This window comes from Podarcis filfolensis (assembly GCF_964270895.1).
Source record: "Podarcis filfolensis genome assembly, chromosome: 13".
NCBI classification, from domain to species: Eukaryota; Metazoa; Chordata; class Lepidosauria; order Squamata; family Lacertidae; genus Podarcis; species Podarcis filfolensis.
In genome coordinates this window covers 3,487,401-3,506,268 of record NC_139615.1, presented here as the reverse complement: position 1 = coordinate 3,506,268, position 18,868 = coordinate 3,487,401, and the positions used below count along the sequence as shown (strand labels likewise).

The 18,868-nt window shown below is 47.8% G+C and overlaps 1 protein-coding gene across 1 annotated transcript; it reads right to left on the bottom strand.

Moving 5' to 3' along the window:
- Positions 1–269: 269 nt before the first annotated feature.
- Positions 270–14,562, bottom strand: YBX2 (Y-box binding protein 2). The gene is made up of 10 exons (XM_083584069.1): positions 14,284–14,562; positions 9,725–9,788; positions 7,470–7,503; positions 6,564–6,653; positions 6,180–6,473; positions 5,250–5,362; positions 4,078–4,252; positions 2,842–3,021; positions 1,842–1,934; positions 270–603 (listed from the first exon to the last, which is right to left on the bottom strand). Exons 1-9 carry the CDS (start codon positions 14,435–14,437, stop codon positions 1,884–1,886), a joined length of 1,155 nt encoding a protein of 384 aa, XP_083440195.1. The 5' UTR covers positions 14,438–14,562; the 3' UTR covers positions 270–603; positions 1,842–1,883.
- Positions 14,563–18,868: the final 4,306 nt, after the last annotated feature.

The window sequence follows — 18,868 nt, the reverse complement described above, 5'->3', positions numbered from 1 at the left end:
TGGAGAATCTCTGACTTCTATCCATCCAAATGTCAGTTGCAGCCCCTCTGCATAGTACGAAGCAAGCAGCAACACTTGCTGCCAGGAACTATTCTCCACTTCCTCCAAGTTATTTTTAAGTATTATGGGGTAGGTCTTAGGATTCCTTAAGATCAAGATCCTCCACAAATCCCCTCACCAAGAGCTGTGGGGTAAAGGACAAAGCAGCACCTTAAGGCAACATTTATTTCCTTGTGGGGGGGGAAGAAGAAAACACAAGGGACACAAAGTCTGTGCAATTTTTCTTTTTACTGACGCCCAAACTGCACACAATGGTTCACACAGGGTGTTCTTCAACAATGGGGGAGAAAAAAGTTAACTGAAGATTCAACAGCCAGTTTATTTTTCTCAAACTGGCAAAGCTGTGGGAGAGGGAAGACAAACCCCTCAGAAGGTTTTTAAAGCAAAGCGAGTTATCTTTTTGGTCAAATTCCCCCCCTCGGGTTTACTAATTTTTTTTTTCACATTCAGGGCTTCAACAGCAGCAAAGGGGGTATTGGTGAAGTTTGGGGTCTCTTCAAGTGCAGGATGAGGTAACTTGGGTTGTAGGCACATTGAGGACACCTGTGGAGGGGGAAAGATGTGGTCAGAGGCAGAAGGAGAAGCTGGAAGCAGCAGCCTTCAGGGAGCAGAAGTTGTGGGGATGCATTTGCAGAATAGGACATAGGGCTGCTATTCCCACAAGGTAAATACCAAGCTCTAGCAGAAGTACAGAAGTTATGGGGGCATAATAATAATAATTTTATTTGTACCCCACCCATCTGGCTGGGCTTCCCCAGCCACTCTGGGCGGCTTCCACAAAGACCAAAAATACACTAAGATGTCGCACATTAAAAACTTCCCTGAACAGGGCTGCCTTAAGATGTCTTCTGAATGTCAGGTAGTTGTTTTTCTCTTTGACATCTGGTGGGAGGGCGTTCCACAGTGTGGGTGCCACCACCGAGAAGGCCCTCTGTCTGGTTCCCTGTAGCTTTGCTTCTCACAATGAGGGAACCGCCAGAAGGCCCTCGGCGCTGGACCTCAGTGTCCGGGCTGAACGATGGGGGTGGAGACGCTCCTTCAGGTCTACTGGGCCTTTGAAACCGTTTATGGCTTTAAAGGTCTGCACCAACACTTTGAATTGTGCTCAGAAATGTACTGGGAGCCAATGCAGGAATGCAAGTTTCAAGCATAAATGTTTCCCACAAGAAAACCTTGAAAATTGTAGTTTATGGTGAGAAACAAAAGTCAGTCTGAATTGTCAGCAAGAAGTGTTAATCCCTCTTCCCAGAGATAACCCCTCAAGCCTCTCAAAGCATCCTCTTGTGCCTTTGAGAACTTAGAATTAATTCAGGAGGTGTGACTTCTTCCTTTGCCATGCAGCTCTTAAATGCTAAAAAGCTCCCTTTCAGAAGAGGCCGAAAACCAGAGATGGGGCCCAGCACATCTTGCCATCTTTACTTGTTCTTCACTTCTGAAATCATATGCCCAGAGAAGCGCTATGGCACAACAGTAGGAAGGGGAAGAAAAACTAGCTTGCTTCAGGGATTTAGAAGTTTCCATTCAGACTGTTTCCTAGCAGATGTAAGGCACACAAGTGCATCAAATTTAGAAATCAGACTGCTAACCTTTTAAATCTCATCCAGCTATTAGCAGGGCTTGAGCCAATTTCTCTGGCTAACCCAAATCACAGGGTTGCTGTGAGGATAAAATGGGGAGGGGAGACCATTTATGCACTACCTGGGTTCCTCAGATGGCACAACACAAATGTAATAAATCAACATCTCTGTTCAGTTTTAGCATTCCTGCCCAGGCGTCCTTACCAGATCACAGCTCTTGGCATCCCCTCACCGTGTGCAGGTTCATCACGCCAGTAGGGCTGGGGCCAGCTCTCCCCCAGGCTCAGGTGTTGAGATCTGCAAAGAAAAAAAACAGCCCTGCTGACAAGCCTGTCCCTTTCTGTACTAATAACTTTGCTTCTCTGAAGTTAACTCACGGAGGACACCGTGTGGCAAAGGAAAACATGACAGAGTGCCAGAAAGACATAATAATGGCTCTTAGCCAGGGGTCAGCAAAGTTTTTCAGCAGGGGGCCAGTCCACTGTCCCTCAGACTTTGTGGGGGACCGGACTATATTTTGAAAAAAATAAAAATGAATCCCTATGCCCCACAAATAACCCAGAGATGCATTTTAAATAAAAGGACACACTCTACTCATGTAAAAACATGCTGATTCCTGGTCCGTCCGCGGGCCGGATTTAGAAGGCGATTGGGCCGGATCCGGCCCCCGGGCCTTAGTTTGCCTACCCATGCTCTTAGCCATATGCAGCATAGCATTTCGGGTTCCATATACAGTGGTACCTTGGGTTAAATACGTTTCAGGTTACATACGCTTCAGGTTACAGACTCCGCTAACCCAGAAATAGTACCTCGGGTTAAGAACTTTGCTTCAGCATGAGAAGAGAAATCGTGCTCCAGCAGCACGGCAGCAGCGGGAGGCCCCATTAGCTAAAGTGGTGCTTCAGGTTAAGAACAGTTTCAGGTTAAGAATGGACCCCCAGAACGAATTAAGTACGTAACCAGACGTACCACTGTACTGACAGAAGATGCAGCCTGCATTAACCAGAATTCATGCACCTTGGTTTACAACACGGAGAGGCAAAACCTATGCCCTCTCCCCACATGCTGTAGAACTGCAACTCCCTGCAGCCCCTGTCCAGGAACATCTCTGGTTAGAATAGGGCTTCCTTGCTTCTGTGAATTTGTCCTGGGAACGGAGTACTCTAAGGGGACTAAGGGCCTTTCGCTGCCAGCATCTACTTACATCCACAAGCTGTTGCTGGATCTCCGGCAGCGGCTGAGAGGGACTCTCCTGGGCTGGGGAAGCAGGCTTGCTGGCTTCCACCACTGCTTCCTGAGCCATCGCAGGTGTGCTAGTGGCAGGGGTGTCTCCACCAGCAGCAGCAGAGCTCGGAGCAGGCTGCTCTTTGGTAGCTGTGGTAGCCTTAGGCAGGAAAAAAAAGCAGGGTTAGGTTTCTGAATAGAGGTTGGCATTGACACGCAGGCCATTTTTATGTTTGGTAGTTAAATGCGCACGCAGAGTGCGCAGTTCCTCAGGATCTACAGAAACCTAGCTCAGTTTATGGATGCCCCTCACCTATGTAAAAGTAAGGCACAGGATCTTGCCCATCGCACAGCCCTTCTGAACAGTGAGTGGGAGATTTGGATACTGAGAAAGAACAAGGCAGCTTTGCCATGCCAGCAGGCAGAACCCTGTTTGCATTGTTTAAATTTATTGTGAGGGTTGAGCATAAGGAGCCATGGGTATAAATAAAGCAGACGACAGGGGCAGCTCCCCACCCCAGTAAAAAAGGGAAAAGAGAGGAAGTGAAGGAGATTCATTTTGCCTCTCTGCTTTATAATATCCCACAGTTGGGACAAACAAATTTGCAAGTAAGCACTGGCTATATTTCACCTCTTTTCAAATTACTTCTACTTCCATTTAGGAGAGAAGACTATAACTAGCCAGTTTCAAATCCCACTGCTTTAAGAAGATTAACCTATGTTTACAGTGTACTGAACACATTGCTTTGTACATCTAAGCCAATGGTTGCAGAATTATCTAGAGAGCTTTGGTGAGCAAGGTTCCTCCTGTTCAGAGCATTTGATGAACACTTGGGTTAAGATAAAGAACCCATTCTCTTTAGATTATTATTTATTTTTTTAAATTTCAACATGTTTTATTATTCCAAAAAGGAAAAAACAAAAAAGGAAAAAGAAAAATCTCTTTAGATTATGTTTCACCAGGGGATGCCTTTATTTTTAACTGATGTGAGCTGCTTTGGGAGTTGCTAACTCTCTGAAACAAAGAAAAAATGTAGTAAAGAAATACAAAAATAAATAGATAAGGCTTCCCGTCTATCTCAGCCATTGAACTTTTAACAAATGCACTAAACAAGGCCGTGTTCTAGAGCTTCCAAAGTGACCGAGACCGAAGAACAGAGGCCAGAGATCCCATCCTATCCATCAGTAGGATCAATCAGTAGTCCCTGGATCTCACCTCAGTTGCAGTCTGGCGGGCGGCAGCTGTTTGCTGGCGCCTGCGCTGGAAGTAAGGTCGGTTGCGCTGGCGCTGGGGCTCAGGACGGATGCCGTCCGCTGGGGCTTGTGCCGCCTTTGTCTCGCCATCTCCTCCCTCAGTGGTGGGCTGCTGCGGTGGGCGGGGGCGGAAAGGTCTGGAAAAGCAAAGGATAGTCACACTCTGCTTATGGAGCCGCCGCCTCCCAGATGAAATCAGGTCGCCTCTCACTCTGGCTATGTTCAGGCATAATTTGAAAACTCACCTGTGCCTTCAGGTCTTTGGAGAATGGTTGGTCTCAGGGCTGTATTACCTGCTGCTGCTTTTATTGACGAAGATCAGTTTGTGGTTTAAAAGTTTTTTATGATTAACGCATTGTTTTAAGTTGTTAGCCACCCCATTCTCCCTTCTGGGACAAAGGGCAGGATATAAAGAACATAATGAAAATATTGAAGAAAGACTTAGTGGCTGAAAGGAAGCAGGAGGTTATTTAGCAACACGGATTAAGAACTTAAATAGCAAACTCCTTGTAAATAGCAGCTCCTCAAATGGGAGGTGGGGAAGAAAAGCAATTGGAAGAGGCTGCAGATTTCAAAGCAGAATGTGCATCTCCTCTTAAAACTGTTTATGAGATACTAGCTGAGTAGACCTTTTCCCATCCCTTTCAAAAATGCACCTTGCAGAGAGCTGTCATTTCCATCCTGGAAAAGCAGAGGAGCTGCCATATGCAGTCGTACCTTGGTTTTCGAACAGCTTAGTTCTCAAATGTTTTGGCTCCCGAACACCGCAAACTGTTCTGGTTTGCGAACTACTTTTGGAAGCCGAACGTCCGACGGGGCTTCTGCTGCTTCCGAAAATTTTGCAATGGACTTCCAGAATGGATTCCGTTTGACTTCCAAGGTACGACTGTACTCCCCTTATTCCTTTAAACACTATGCTGTTCCTTAAAGAGTAGGGAAGGTTCTCTTGTACATCAAACATGTGAACAGCATACAAAGGACACCTGCCTAAATAACCTTACTCTTTGCTTTGATCATGTGGATGTAGGTCCCCAAAGGGGATGTTGTGAAGGGAAAGATGGTTTGTAACTGAAATACCAGCCTTGGTGTTACTGGTTGAAGTCACAGACATGACGGTGCTGCCTGCAGCTTTACCTGCGGTATCTGGGACGGAAGCGAGGGGCTGGGGCTCTCTCACCAGCCTGGATCTGCTGTTGCTGATCTCCCTCAGGCTGGGTGGCATCTTTGGGTTCTGTGCTTTCACTGCCCTGAGGGAGAAATATCACAATGCCTTCAGTTCCTCAGGGTATTATCCCAAACTGCTTTTACCCCAAGGCCAGAAGAGCCACTTAGAACCATTGGTACAATACACCTACAGTAAAGGATGGCAGGTGAACTAATGCCAGGGTACTGGAAGAAGCAAAAACCACCAGTGTCGAAGCAATGATTCTTCAACATCAACTTCACTGGACTGGTCATGTTCAGATGTCTAATTATCGTCTTCCAAAGCAACTACTCTATTCTAAACTTAAACATGGAAAGTGTAATGCTGGTGGTCAACAAAAGAGGTTCAAAGACTCTCAAGCCAAATCTATTTTTTTATTTTATTATAAACACTGACAACTGGGAAACGCTAGCCAGCGAGCGCTCCAATTGGAGAACAGCCTTTACCAAAGGTGTCATGGACTTTGAAGACACTCAAATTCAGGATGAAAGGGAGAAATGTGCTAAGAGGAAGACACGCTTGGCAAACCCTCACCGTGATCAACTTCCACCCGGAAACCTATATCCCAACGGTGGATGTGTGGATCCAGAATTGGCCTCCACAGTCACTGTTAAGACTGTGTTCAGGGAAGACCATCTTACTCAGCTACAAGTGATCACCAAAGAATATCATGGCTCAGTGGTGAAGGCCATTTGCCACAATGACATTCTATACAAATTCACTTATGTGTAGGGCTGTGTTTTGTGTGTGAGTGAATCGCAAAGTGTTACTCCCACAGTGGCTGGAAAAAGACTAGATACTCTGCTTCTCCCACCTCTCAACAGGTTCTCGAGAGAATTCCAGCCCCACAGAGGACTCACTTCTGCTGGCTGGGCCTGCTGCTGCTGGGCTTGAGCCCTAGGCCCCCGCACAAATCTCCGGCGGAAGAAAAATGGTGGGGGGCGCCTCCTTCGGGGGCGCTGCTGTACAGCATCATCAGCCCTCTCCCCCTCGCTGACCGTCTCTGCGGCCCCTTCTGTCCGGGTAGCATCCTGTGGCTGTTGGGCCTGCCGGGGCCTGGGGATGAACCTGCGAAAGCGGCGGCGGTTGGGAGCATAGCGGCTGCCCTTCACAGGAACACCGCCTGGGCCAGTCACATTGGCTGCCTCAGCCCCCTGCAAAAGAAAACAAGGAACAAAAGGAGTGGGGAGAGACTCTTCCATCCCAGTCTTCAACGGCTGGAAGGCTAGTGCCACAGCTCTTACCTTCTCTCCTTCCACAACATCAAACTCCACCGTTTCCCCGTCTCCCACACTTCGGAGGAATTTACGGGGGTTGTTCCTCTTAATTGCCGTCTAGTAAAGTGCAGAGAAGACAACATGAACTTTTCAGGAAGGCGATGTAACTCATGCTACATTCTCAAGTTTCTACCAATTCCCAAGTTAAACCCTTTTGTAAGCACCAACAACAAACCATTTTGGCTACACTAAGTTTCTGGGATGCAGCATCACTCTTCCTTGAGAAGTTGGGAAGAAAGCAAATACCTTATTTCCATCAAACCGTTACAGACAATGCACAGGAACTATATGCTAACTGAATTAAACTCTCAAACAATTGGAGATAGCTCTTTTCAATGTTCTTTTATAACGACCAGCAATTAGGAATGCAGGCTTATTTGGCTACTGATGCAAGTTTTAAGAACAGAACATTCTCCAAACCATGTACATAGACAGAGTAGTCCAAGAAGAACCATGTTGCTTGAGGTTTACAGGAATAATAACTTGTAGCAACTGAAGTTCTTCTAAAGCTTTATCTGGATGACAATGCTAACCTACCTTAAAAGAGGAGCTCCTAATCTACAAAAGAGTTGCACATCTGTTTAATAAGTTACCCATCCAGTTTAGTAATACAAGCTTTGCATCCTTAAAGCTTAGTGCCTATCTAATGGATATCTGATCAGAGATCAAGAGAAGGATTTAGGGGGGTCTCTTTAATTCAGATAATGATTTCCACATCTAGGAAATTTCCTCTAGGAAATCCAGTAGAGCACCATAATTCAGATTTCTGTTTGCTGACTTATTTACCACATGGAACAAGCTTGTGATTGAGACACAAGCCGACAGTATAACAGAGAAGAGGGCAAAGAGAATGAACTTTAGTGTGTTTCTTACCTGGTGCACAAACACATCCTCCTTGGTATCATTCCTGTATAGAGGGAAGGAGAGGGAGACAAAGCTCAGAATACTGGGAGGGTGAGAGTTCTGGATTTCATGTACGCCAAATGAGGGCTCAAATTAGGGAGTGGGGAGGTATGAGTTCTACAATCCTCTACCAATTTTAGCCAGATCCCATCTCCCACAGCTTGGAGGCAGGGAAGTAACAAAAGGTTTGTGGGGGGTAATACTCCACCTGACCCTGCTGCAATTTGAGTAACATGCCCAGCACCCACAACACAACTTTAATGTGTCTACTCCTATACCAGCCTACGGTCACGGTCACTACCACCATACCCACTTGGTACCTCTTCAGCTGGGACAGGCACCCAGCTAACCTAGTCTGAGGAAGCTGAGAGAAATGAGACACAGACATTGTTTTCCGCAAACGTAAAAGGAGAACCATAACTGATCAGTTACAGGTAGGTGTTGGTCTGCCGTAGTTGAAACAAAAAAAAAAATTCCTTCCAGTAGCACCTTAGAGACCAACTAAGTTTGTTATTGGTATGAGCTTTCGTGTGCATGCACACTTCTTTATTTTGTTTCCATAACTGATCAGGTGATGATGCATGTGATTGCTATCTAAGTTTCTACCGTGTTATGAGAAGTTTGACTTTAATAAAGTACAGAAATTCCCAGTCTGACAACAGGTCTCATTTAAGTTAAGCACTGCTGTTACACACACACACACCCCATCTGAAAACTTCTAGCTCTCTGCTCTATCCCCTTCACCAGAAATCCATGCTATTAGTATTAACAGTGGCTTTCTGCTAGCATAGCAAATTCCATTTACATACAGCCACCCAAAGAGGGCATCATAGTACCAACACACAGCATGGATAAACATCCCAAGTCCTTGGCTGGCTTGCTGGGTGTGTCAGAGCTCTGCTTGCTGGCTTAATCAGCTGTTTGTATTAGCCAAGCCACACACTGGAGTCTGACAGATTAGCCCAACCAAGCAGCCCAGATTTCTAAAATCACAAACAGGCAAACAGAGTGTTCCATTTGTACGGGGATTCAGTCAAATGCACAAAGGTCCAAGGGAGCTTCTTCCGAGCATTCATATATAGACCTGTTAAGGAGTTCTTATGTTTCAGTACATTAGTTCTACAAGGATATACTGGAAATCTTGCTCAGGTATTCTCAAGTCTTTCACTAGAGTTATCTTGGGTGGGGCACAAGATTTTTTCTGCAAAAGAGCAAACCAGCTGAAAATTTCTGGGTTAGTCTTTGCTCCTGTGACTCAGAGGCTCTCTAAGAGAAATTAAGGAACTGAGAAGCAGCTCTGTTTTGTGGCGCTAGGCATAATTTCAGGCTCAGTTCACCTAAGAGAACGTTCATTTCATTGAAGTGCAGTTCTCTTCATTGCTAATTCACAGCCAACATTCAAAACAAACTGAAGATATAGCTACTAGTCAGGGCTGTCTTAAGCATATGCGGCACCGGGGTTCAAAGATCTGCCCGGCACCCACCCCCGGTTGCCCAGTCCCAGGTGCACAGGAGAGCAGAGCTGGCCGGCCACCTAACGTTTCGCTGGCTCAGTCGCCCCCAAACTTGTGGCGCAGAGCCACCCGCAGAAGACCCCACCATGGCTCTCCAACTGACGGGCGGGCTCTTCCCCGGACTCAACTCTCGGGCCCTGGATTCTCAGCCTGGCGCCCCTGAGAGCCCAGCGCCCTGCACCCCTAGCGCCTATGGGCAAGACAGCCCTGCTACTAGTCAAGCCTGGCCTCCTTTACATTTCCCTTTTTTGCCATCAGCCACCGTAGTGGGAATCTACTGAAGGGGATTTTCTTGAATGCTACTGTACTCAGGTCCTGCTTGCAGCCTTCCGATAGGCATCTAGAAGAATGGGATGCTGGACCAGATGGGCCACTGGTCTGATTCAGCCAGGTTCTATTTTTATGTAATCATTGTCAATTTATTATTTAAGCCAATAAATTTCAATAGATTAAACTACTGTAGAGTCGTCTTCCTTAAAAGTTTGGTTGTAAAACTCAAATGTTTTGCATTTTGTTGATCAGGAATTGACAGAACTCCAGCTGCTTCTGACTTCCCGAGATGAAGAGTCCGTTGCAACCAAGCCTGTTCCTTCTTAGGGAGGAAGGATGGAACGTAAATCAAATTTATATATTCATAAGCATGTAAAATAAAAGGCCCCAGAGTTTCATGCATCTTCCAAGCCTTTGGGGAGGTAAACAAGGGAGGCTCACCTGTTTATAAATCCATAGCCATTGCGGACGTTGAACCATTTCACAGTGCCCTGCACCTGGGTGGCTGCAAGTCGTTGGCAAGAAAGAAAGAAAATTCACATGTTGAGAGGCAGATACACTTCTACCTACCTGGTGAAACATCTTTCCCTTCTAAGCACACCTCCAAGCCACTTCCATACCCCAATACTACTCTGCAAGCATTAAGTGTTTGGGTTCAGGTCAGGAGTTCCAAAACAAGCTAAGATTTGCCCCTAAGGCTAGCTAATTTTTATTTCAACCCACTATGACTACACAGTTATTACATACTTCTTTGTTGTATGACCTTGGGGTTGTGAGTGGTTTAAAGAGGGCGGCATAGAAATGTTTTAAAACAGAATCTAGTAGACACCTAGCTTGGCAATATACAGTCCCAGCTTCTCTAGGCTTTAAAGAAGCAATACACACTTTTAAGTTGGTGGTCAAGTCCCTCAATAGACTTTCAGGAGGCAGAATTCTCATGGCTCCAACTTCATTTGCATCAGTTTCAACTGCCAGAGGTCTAGCCATGTGGCATAGTGGTTAGAGTGTCAGACCAGTACCTAGGAAACCAGGGTTCAAAATCCCCAGCTATGAAACTCATTGGGTAACCTTGGTTCAGATACTGCCTCTCAACCTAACCTACCTCACAGGGCTGTTGTGAGGATTAAATGAGGAGGGGAAGAAACATGTACGACACCCTGAGATTTAACAATAAAAGTAAACTAATGGGGGATTTTAGCTCTCTATAAGGCCAGGTAATTTAAGCAAAAACAACACCTTTAATCTGAAACATGCAGCCCCATAGCCATTTCTCCCATGAAACCCTAGACACCCCCCGCCCTAAACCAGGAACACTTTCCAGCATCCTACCTACATAAGTACTTATCCTGAAAAAGGCTACAGCACACCATTCGGACATCTCTTTATGATGGGAGAATGTGAGAGAGAAGGCAGAGTTTAAACTATTTCCAAGGCAAAAGGGTCAAAGCAAGGGAGGAGCCATAGCTTCACCAATGGGCAACATGCATTGCACACCAGTCCCAGATTCAAACCCTAATATCTTCTAATTACAATTAACTCTTGCATTTATATCCCACTTTCAATGAGCTCAAGGCGGCATGTGTGGTGAGGTCCTTCCCCTCTTAAAAGAACCAGGCACATGCATAGCGGGGGGGGGGGGCGCAGGGGGCAGTTGCCCACCCCAATCAAGTAATGAAAAAAAAACGCTTAGCTGACCAATTGCGTCACAGATAATTCCGCCCCCCTAACAAAGCCTGGCTACGCCCATGAATACATGGAAAGCTATTTCCCAAGACTAGAGAAATGTATCCCAAAGTGTGACCTGTATACCCCTGTGTATTCAAAAGGGTTTCAAAATGTACAGGGCAAAAGAAAGCAAAAAGCTGCAGAATGCGATTCAAACACAAAATGGTATTAATTAAAACTTTTCCCAAATTATTTCTGCCCAAGAAATAGTATGCTGCTAAGACTAAAACTCTCAAAAGGGGTACACTATTATTGTAAGTTTGGGAACCGCTGAGCTACAGCAACAAATTAGGAAATTAAGGATCTAGCCAATTAAGCCCCAATCCCTTGGGGTAATGGCCCTCACCCTCTCTGGTGTCTAGCCCTTCTGCCCCGCCCACAAGCCCTTAAGTTACCCCCCTGCTCCACACCTCAGTCAGAGTTTGTTTTAATGGGCTCCCAAAGTAAACTTTGCCAAGTTAGTGTTTTTGTCAAATGAGCCACAACCCCTTGGGGGGGTGGCTCCCATTGCCTAGCCGCCTCTCTGCACCCAAATGACTCTGCTCACAGACCCTTAAGACTCTCCCTGTTCTCAGGACCTCAAAAGCCTGGTCTGCTATAATTTAGTCTTCATTTTTTTTAATTAAAAAAGTGCTGCTATCACAAATTTTGGGCAGTTAGTGGTTTTTGCCACAGCGCTGCCCCTTACCTCAAAGCCTGACTTATTTAGCTCTTTTCATTTTAAAAAGTGCTCCTAATGCAAATTTTATCAAGTTGGTCCCCCCCCAAAAAAAGCTGTAACATTTTGGGGGCGTGGCTCCCACCCTCCCCTGCCCAAGTGACCCTGCCCACAATCCCTCAAGCCACACCCCTGACCCACACCTCGGAGCCTAAGCTTCTCAAGCACTTTTTTGATTTAAAAAGTGTTCCTACAAACTTTGCCAAGTTAGTGGGTTCCCCCGCCCCACTAGCCCTGCCCCCAAGCTCTTAAGCCACACCCCTGTCCCACACATCAGAGCCTGACCGAATAAACACTTTTATATAAAAAAACTTGGCAAAGAATGTGGCAGGAGCGGTTAAGTGTTTTTTGCCCCAACCTTTTTGGGGCCCAGCCTTCCGCCTCCCTGACTCATAGCCCCGCCTCTGCCCAAGTGACCCCGCCCACAATCTCTCAAGCCACACCCCCTGCCCCACACCTCAGAGTCAGAGCTTCTCTAAAGCACTTTTCTCATTTAAAAAGTGTTCCTACAAACTTTGCCAAGTTAGTGGGGTTTCCTCTCCCCCCAAAAAACCCTTGGGCACCTGCCCCACTAGCCCCGCCCCCAACCTCTTAAGCCACACCCCTGCCCCACACCTCAGAGCTTGAGTTTCTCTAAAACACTTTTTTCTCTAAAGCTCTCCTACTACAAACTTTGCAAAGTTAGTGGGGTTCCCCCCCAAAAAAAAACACACCTTGGGGCACCTGCCCCACTAGTCCCGCCCCATACCTCTTAAGCCACACCCCTGTCCCACACATCAGGGCCTGACCAAATAAACATTTTTTAATAAAAAACTGCTCCTACCATAAACTTTGCCAAGTGTTTTTTTGCCACTATCTTTTTGGGGTCCAGCCTTCATCCTCCATGACTCACAGCCCCGCCTCTGCCCAAGTGACCCCGCCCACAATCCCTCAAGCCACACCCCTTACCCCACACCTGAGAGTCCAGCTTCTCTAAAGCACTTTTTCCATTAAAAAAAGTGTTCCTACAAACTTTGCCAAGTTAGTGGGGTCCCCCCCCCAAAAAAACCTTGGGCACCTGCCCCACTAGCCCCGCCCCCAATCTCTTAAGCCACACCCCCTGTCCCACACATCAAATCCTGACCGAATAAGCACTTTTTTAATATAAAAAACTGCTCCTGCCACAAACTTTGCCAAGTTAAGTGTTTTTTCGCCACAATCTTTTTGGGGACCAGCCTTCAACCTCCCTGCCACATAGCCCCGCCTCTGTCCAAGTGACCCCGCCCACAACCTCTTAAGCCACACCCCCTGCCCCACACCTGAGAGTGAGCATCTCTAAAGCACTTTTTTCATTAAAAAAAGTGTTCCTACAAACTTTGCCAAGTTAGTGGGGTCCCCCCCAAAAAAATCTTGGGCACCTGCCCCACTAGCCCCGCCCCCAATCTCTTAAGCCACACCCCTGCCCCACACATCAAATCCTGACCGAATAAGCACTTTTTTAATATAAAAAACTGCTCCTGCCACAAACTTTGCCAAGTTAAGTGTTTTTTCGCCACAATCTTTTTGGGGACCAGCCTTCAACCTCCCTGCCACATAGCCCCGCCTCTGTCGAAGTGACCCCGCCCACAACCTCTTAAGCCACACCCCCTGCCCCACACCTGAGAGTGAGCATCTCTAAAGCACTTTTTTCATTAAAAAAAGTGTTCCTACAAACTTTGCCAAGTTAGTGGGGTCCCCCCCCAAAAAATCTTGGGCACCTGCCCCACTAGCCCCGCCCCCAATCTCTTAAGCCACACCCCTGCCCCACACATCAAATCCTGACCGAATAAGCACTTTTTTAATATAAAAAACTGCTCCTGCCACAAACTTTGCCAAGTTAAGTGTTTTTTCGCCACAACCTTTTTGGGGACCAGCCTTCAACCTCCCTGCCACATAGCCCCGCCTCTGTCCAAGTGACCCCGCCCCCAACCTCTTAAGCCACACCCCCTGCCCCACACCTCAGAGTGAGCATCTCTAAAGCACTTTTTTCATTCAAAAAAGTGTCCCTACAAACTTTGCCAAGTTAGTGGGGTTTCCTCTCCCCCCCAAAAAACCCTTGGGGCGCCTGCCCCACTAGCCCCGCCCCCAACCTCTTAAGCCACACCCCTGCCCCACACCTCAGAACCTGAGTTTCTCCAAAACACTTCTTTAAAGCATTCCTACTACAAATTTTGCAAAGTTGGTGGGGTCCCCCCCCAAAAAAAACACCTTGGGCACTAGCCCCGCCCCCACGTGACCCCGCCCCCAACCTCTTAAGCCACACCCCTGCCCCACACCTCACAGCCTGACCAAATAAACACTTTTATATAAAAAACCTGCTCCTGCCACAAACTTTGCCAAGTGGTTTTTCGCCCCAACTTTTTGGGGGACCTGCCCCTCCCCCCCAGTATCCACGACGCCCCGCCCCCTCGCCCCTCCCCCGCTCCCGAGCTCGGCGCTGGCCCCGCCCACCCTCAGGCCCCTCCCCCTCCCTCAGGCGCTCGCGGGGCAAACGGTTCCCTCAGAGGGTCTCTCCGCCCTCGCTCCTCAGCCCCCTCACCTAAGACGCGCTTGGCCGCCTGGCTCCGCGGTGCCGCGGGCAAGGCTGCCGCGGGCGGGGCGGGCTTGGCCGCGGGCTCCCCCGCGGGGCTCTCCCCGGGGCCGGTAACGGCTCCTCCGCCTCCGCCTCCGCTCTCCACAGCTTCGCTCAGCATCCCCGCCGGCTGCGTCCGCCTCTCCGCCGCCGCCTCCTCCACCTGTTGGGCGTCTGCCTGCCCGTCCGTTGGTGCCGCCGCGGCCGCCGCCGAAGCGCCCCCTCCTCCTCCTCACCGCGCGCCCGCCCGCCTGCCTCTGCCGCTGCCCGCCTCGCGCCTGCCGGCACACCCTCGCCCCGCGCCCAACGCCCAATCAGCAACGGCCGCCGCTCGCTCGCACGCCCGCGCGCCCTCCGGCCAATCAGCACCCCGCACCTGCCTACCGGCCGCGCTGACCACCCCCCTCCCCTTTTATATATCGAGAGATGATAAGGCAGGGGCGGGGCCTGCGGGGGAGAGGCACGCCCACGCCCCGCAGCCACGCCCACGCCCCGCGCTCCCATTGGACGGCCGGGTCCCGCTCAGGTGCTCCGCGGCCACGTGGGGGCCGGAGTGGGATGAAGGATGCGATGCAACGCCGGGAGAGAGAGAGGAAATCCTGCGCCCGCGGCTGGGGTGGCGAGGCGATTAACTGCTGGGCGTAATCAGCCTAATCAAGGTCCTGCGAAAGTTTTGCACCACCGCGGGGAGTTTTTTTTTTTTTTTTGCACGGCTGGAGGGGAAAGCCTCCGCTGCAAATCGACGGGATTTGCTTCCGAGTAGACCGGGCTGCGGGGCTGGATATTGTCTCCCAGCTTCTTTAACTTATATGCAGAGCGCATCATGCGAAAGGCTGGGCTGGATGAATCCCTAGCCGGAATTAAGATTGCCCGGAAGAAATATCAACAACCTCAGATATGCAGATGACACAACCTTGATGGCAGAAAGTGAGGAGGAATTAAAGAAGCTTTTAATGAGGGTGAAAGAGGAGAGCGCAAAATATGGTCTGAAGCTCAACATCAAAAAAACGAAGATCGTGGCCACTGGGCCCATCACCTCCTGGCAAATAGAAGGGGAAGAAATGGAGGCAGTGAGAGATTTGACTTTCTTGGGCTCCATGATCACTGCAGATGGTGACAGCAGTCACGAAATTAAAAGATGCCTGCTTCTTGGGAGGAAAGCAATGACAACCCTAGACCGCATCTTAAAAAGCAGAGACATCACCTTGCCGACAAAGGTCCATATAGTTAAAGCCATGGTTTTCCCAGTAGTGATGTATGGAAGTGAGAGCTGGACCATAAAGAAGGCTGATCGCCGAAGAATGGATGCTTTTGAATTCTGGTGCTGGAGGAGACTCTGGAGAGTCCCCTGGACTGCAAGAAGATCAAACCTCTCCATTCTTAAGGAAATCAGCCCTGAGTGCTCCCTGGAAGGACAGATCCTGAAGCTGAGGCTCCAAGACTTTGGCCACCCCATGAGAAGAGAAGACTCCCTGGAAAAGACCCTGATGCTGGAGAAGGGGACGACGAGATGGTGGGACAGTGTTCCCAAAGCTACCAGCATGAGTTTGACCAAACTGCAGGAGGCGGTGGAGGACAGGGGTGCCTGGCGTGCTCTGGTCCATGGGGCCACGAAGAGTTGGACACGACTAAACGACTCAACAACAACAACAACAGACCGGGCTGCCTGCACCGCTTGGTGTCCAAGAAGCGCAGCAAGAGGGGTGGGTCACTGCCGTGCTCAGCTCTTTCGCTTTCTGACGCCTCTGCAAACACAGGACCTTGTCATGTACTGTGTTGCAACTTGTGAAAGTGAAGTGCAGGCTCTGCATCACAGATGCATTGCCTTCAGATCAGTTTTGCTCCTGGCCGTGGTTTGCAATAGCTATGCCGTTGGTTCCAGAGGCTCTGAACATACTTACAGCCTGTTTGCCTAGGCTGGAGCGGGTGTGTTTCTTCATTACTTGCAATATATATATATATATATATATATATATATATATATATATATAATATATATATATAATTGTTACCATATTAGCTGCTATCTCTGCATCTTTTAGCAAGCATGAACCATGCAGATCTTTGCATTTTGTAGAACATTTTGGGCCCTGATTGTGCATTCTTGATAGTCACTTGGTGTCTTACATTTGCATTCGCGTGTATGCGTGTATTATATATGTATTCTGTATACAGTATTTAACACGTATATCCGCCTATTTTTTATTTTTTATTAAATTTTTATACTACCCTTCATCCGAGGATCACAGGGCGGTTTGCAATATAAGCACAAAAAAATAAATGAGGATCGACTGACACACGTATAGGTGTGCATTGGCTTTATCCTTTTGGGCTTGCTTGCTTGCTATGTCCATCTTTATCTAGAACCATATACCGGTACATGATGCAGATACCTCCTAACTGATTTGCACCTGTGATTCCTCAAAAGTAAGTGGGTGATCTGCAGTTGCAAACAGTTTAACTCTTTCTTTTGCACCAGTCCTGAACAATCTGTGCATCCAATTCTGTAGCTGTTGCTTACTTGGGAGCAAGTCCCAAGTGAGGCTTGGCTTCCGAGTAAACATGCAGAGGGGATGTCTGCTTGTTTGTACCACTATTTGCACCTGAAGATAAGACTCAGCCACTTCTGATGAGACAGAATCATATCTTCATCCAAGACCTGGATAAAGGTCTCTCACTTGGCAGCAGGGTACAGCACCTTTGTGACCTGCAATTTCCTCTCTCTCTTTCTGGCTCAAACAAACTCCCCCTCTGCCCCAAAGCAGAGAACTTGATTCTTCCATTTCATCCTCTTTTTGATTTCTGATTTCTTCCCTCTCTCCACCACCCCCTTAGCAATCAGTGTGCATTCTAATCTCCTTTTTTGTTATCAAGGCAAGGTAAAAGTCCAACAGCCCCATTTCCTTGTATAACCATTAACTAAAAATAAGGTGTTCTGCTGCTTTGCTTTCTGCTGCAAAGCTGCGGCTCTCAATGTAATCAGGCCCGGCCAGGTCAGCCGGGGACAGATCTTGAAAGCACGTCCTTATTTTGGGACAGTGTAACAAAAAGTTACTCTTAGTTTGCCTCTGTGCTGCCTCTTGGCTTCTGTCATAGGAAGTATTAAGTTTCCCCTCGAATGTTGCCTCCTGGGCCATTTAAAAATATTTTATTGTGATAAGAAGCAAACAAATAAACAAGGAAAATTACACACTGCGTCTCCATTTTTTATTCATATAGTCTTTTTCACAGTTCACAGACGCTATTGTCATAGACATCGTGCAGTTTGGGGAAGAGAAAGCAGGAAGATAAAGGGGGATGGAGAGAGACAGAGAGGGGTTAATGTTCTTTTGTTCTATTGCATAGTGTTAGGGTAGGGTTTGTGTCAGCAACATTTATTTGTATATATTTGTACTGGCATTGTGAGAGATTAAGGGGTCCAGAGCTTGACTGGTTTTTAAGGTGAATTCCTAAGCCACAGATATGGCTGCTGGGAGAGGTTAGGCTGTGGCTCATCTCCCCACCCTGAGCTGGTCTTAAACCAGTGTATCTGCTTAAACTGGCTGTGGGAGAGCCGTGCATGCCTGAATTAAGCTAGCGGAAGTTACGCTGGTGTAAACTATAGGTAAAGGTAAAGGGACCCCTGACCATTAGGTCCAGTCGTGGCCAACTCTGGGGTTGCGGCGCTCATCTCGCTTTATTGGCCAAGGGAGCCGGCGTACAGCTTCCGGGTCATGTGGCCAGCATGACTAAGCCGCTTCTGGCGAACCAGAGCAGCGCACGGAAACGCCGTTTACCTTCCCGCCAGAGCTGTATTTATCTACTTGCACTTTTTGATGTGCTTTTGAACTGCTAGGTTGGCAGGAGCAGGGACCGAGCAACGGGAGCTCACCCCGTTGCGGGGATTCGAACCGCCGACCTTCTTATCGGTAAGTTCTAGGCTCTGTGGTTTAACCCACAGCGCCACCCGTGTCCCCCCCCCCAGCGGAAGTTACACTGCTGTAAACTATACAAGCAATTAAAAACACATCCTTCCACACTGGTTAATTGACATATGTTTTTAATTTTTTAATGGCTTTGTTGTACAGCTTTATGCTTTTATCGCCCTAAACTGCTTTGATTTTTTTTTTTATGACACGACAGCATACCATATATTTTTAATAAATAAAATCAGTAAAAAGGGCAAATGGAGGTGGGGAATGTCAAGGATGCAGAAAGAGATAACCAAAGTTATCCTAACTCCCTTAATTCATTGGTCCAGCCCACATAGCCTGGTGAAACTTACTCCAATGAAAGACAACACGCAGGCGTAACTAAATTCAATGGAAAGGCAGAAAATGAAGATTTACGGCTTACACCCTGTCTAGCCACCTCCTGGCCAGGAGCGGTCAGGAAGCGGCTTAATTTACACAAGAGGGAGGCTTGCTTTTGCCAGCTTAGAATGGCTGTGCCCAAGTACTGTAATCGCTTTCCTGGGAGTAATCTCTGTTTAACACAGTGGGACTTGCCACCAAGTAAATAGGCACAGGATTGGACTGCATACAATGGCTTGTGGACAAAAAATAAAAGTAGC

Excerpts from the sequence above, each read along its gene's own strand:
- YBX2 (XM_083584069.1), bottom strand. The coding sequence starts at position 14,437 with ATGCTGAGCGAAGCTGTGGAGAGCGGAGGCGGAGGCGGAGGAGCCGTT. Across the intron at positions 7,504-9,724 it reads GGCTATGGATTTATAAACAG|GAATGATACCAAGGAGGATG; the intron begins GTGAGCCTCCCT and ends CCCTCTATACAG. Across the intron at positions 6,474-6,563 it reads ATGTTGTGGAAGGAGAGAAG|GGGGCTGAGGCAGCCAATGT; the intron begins GTAAGAGCTGTG and ends TTTCTTTTGCAG.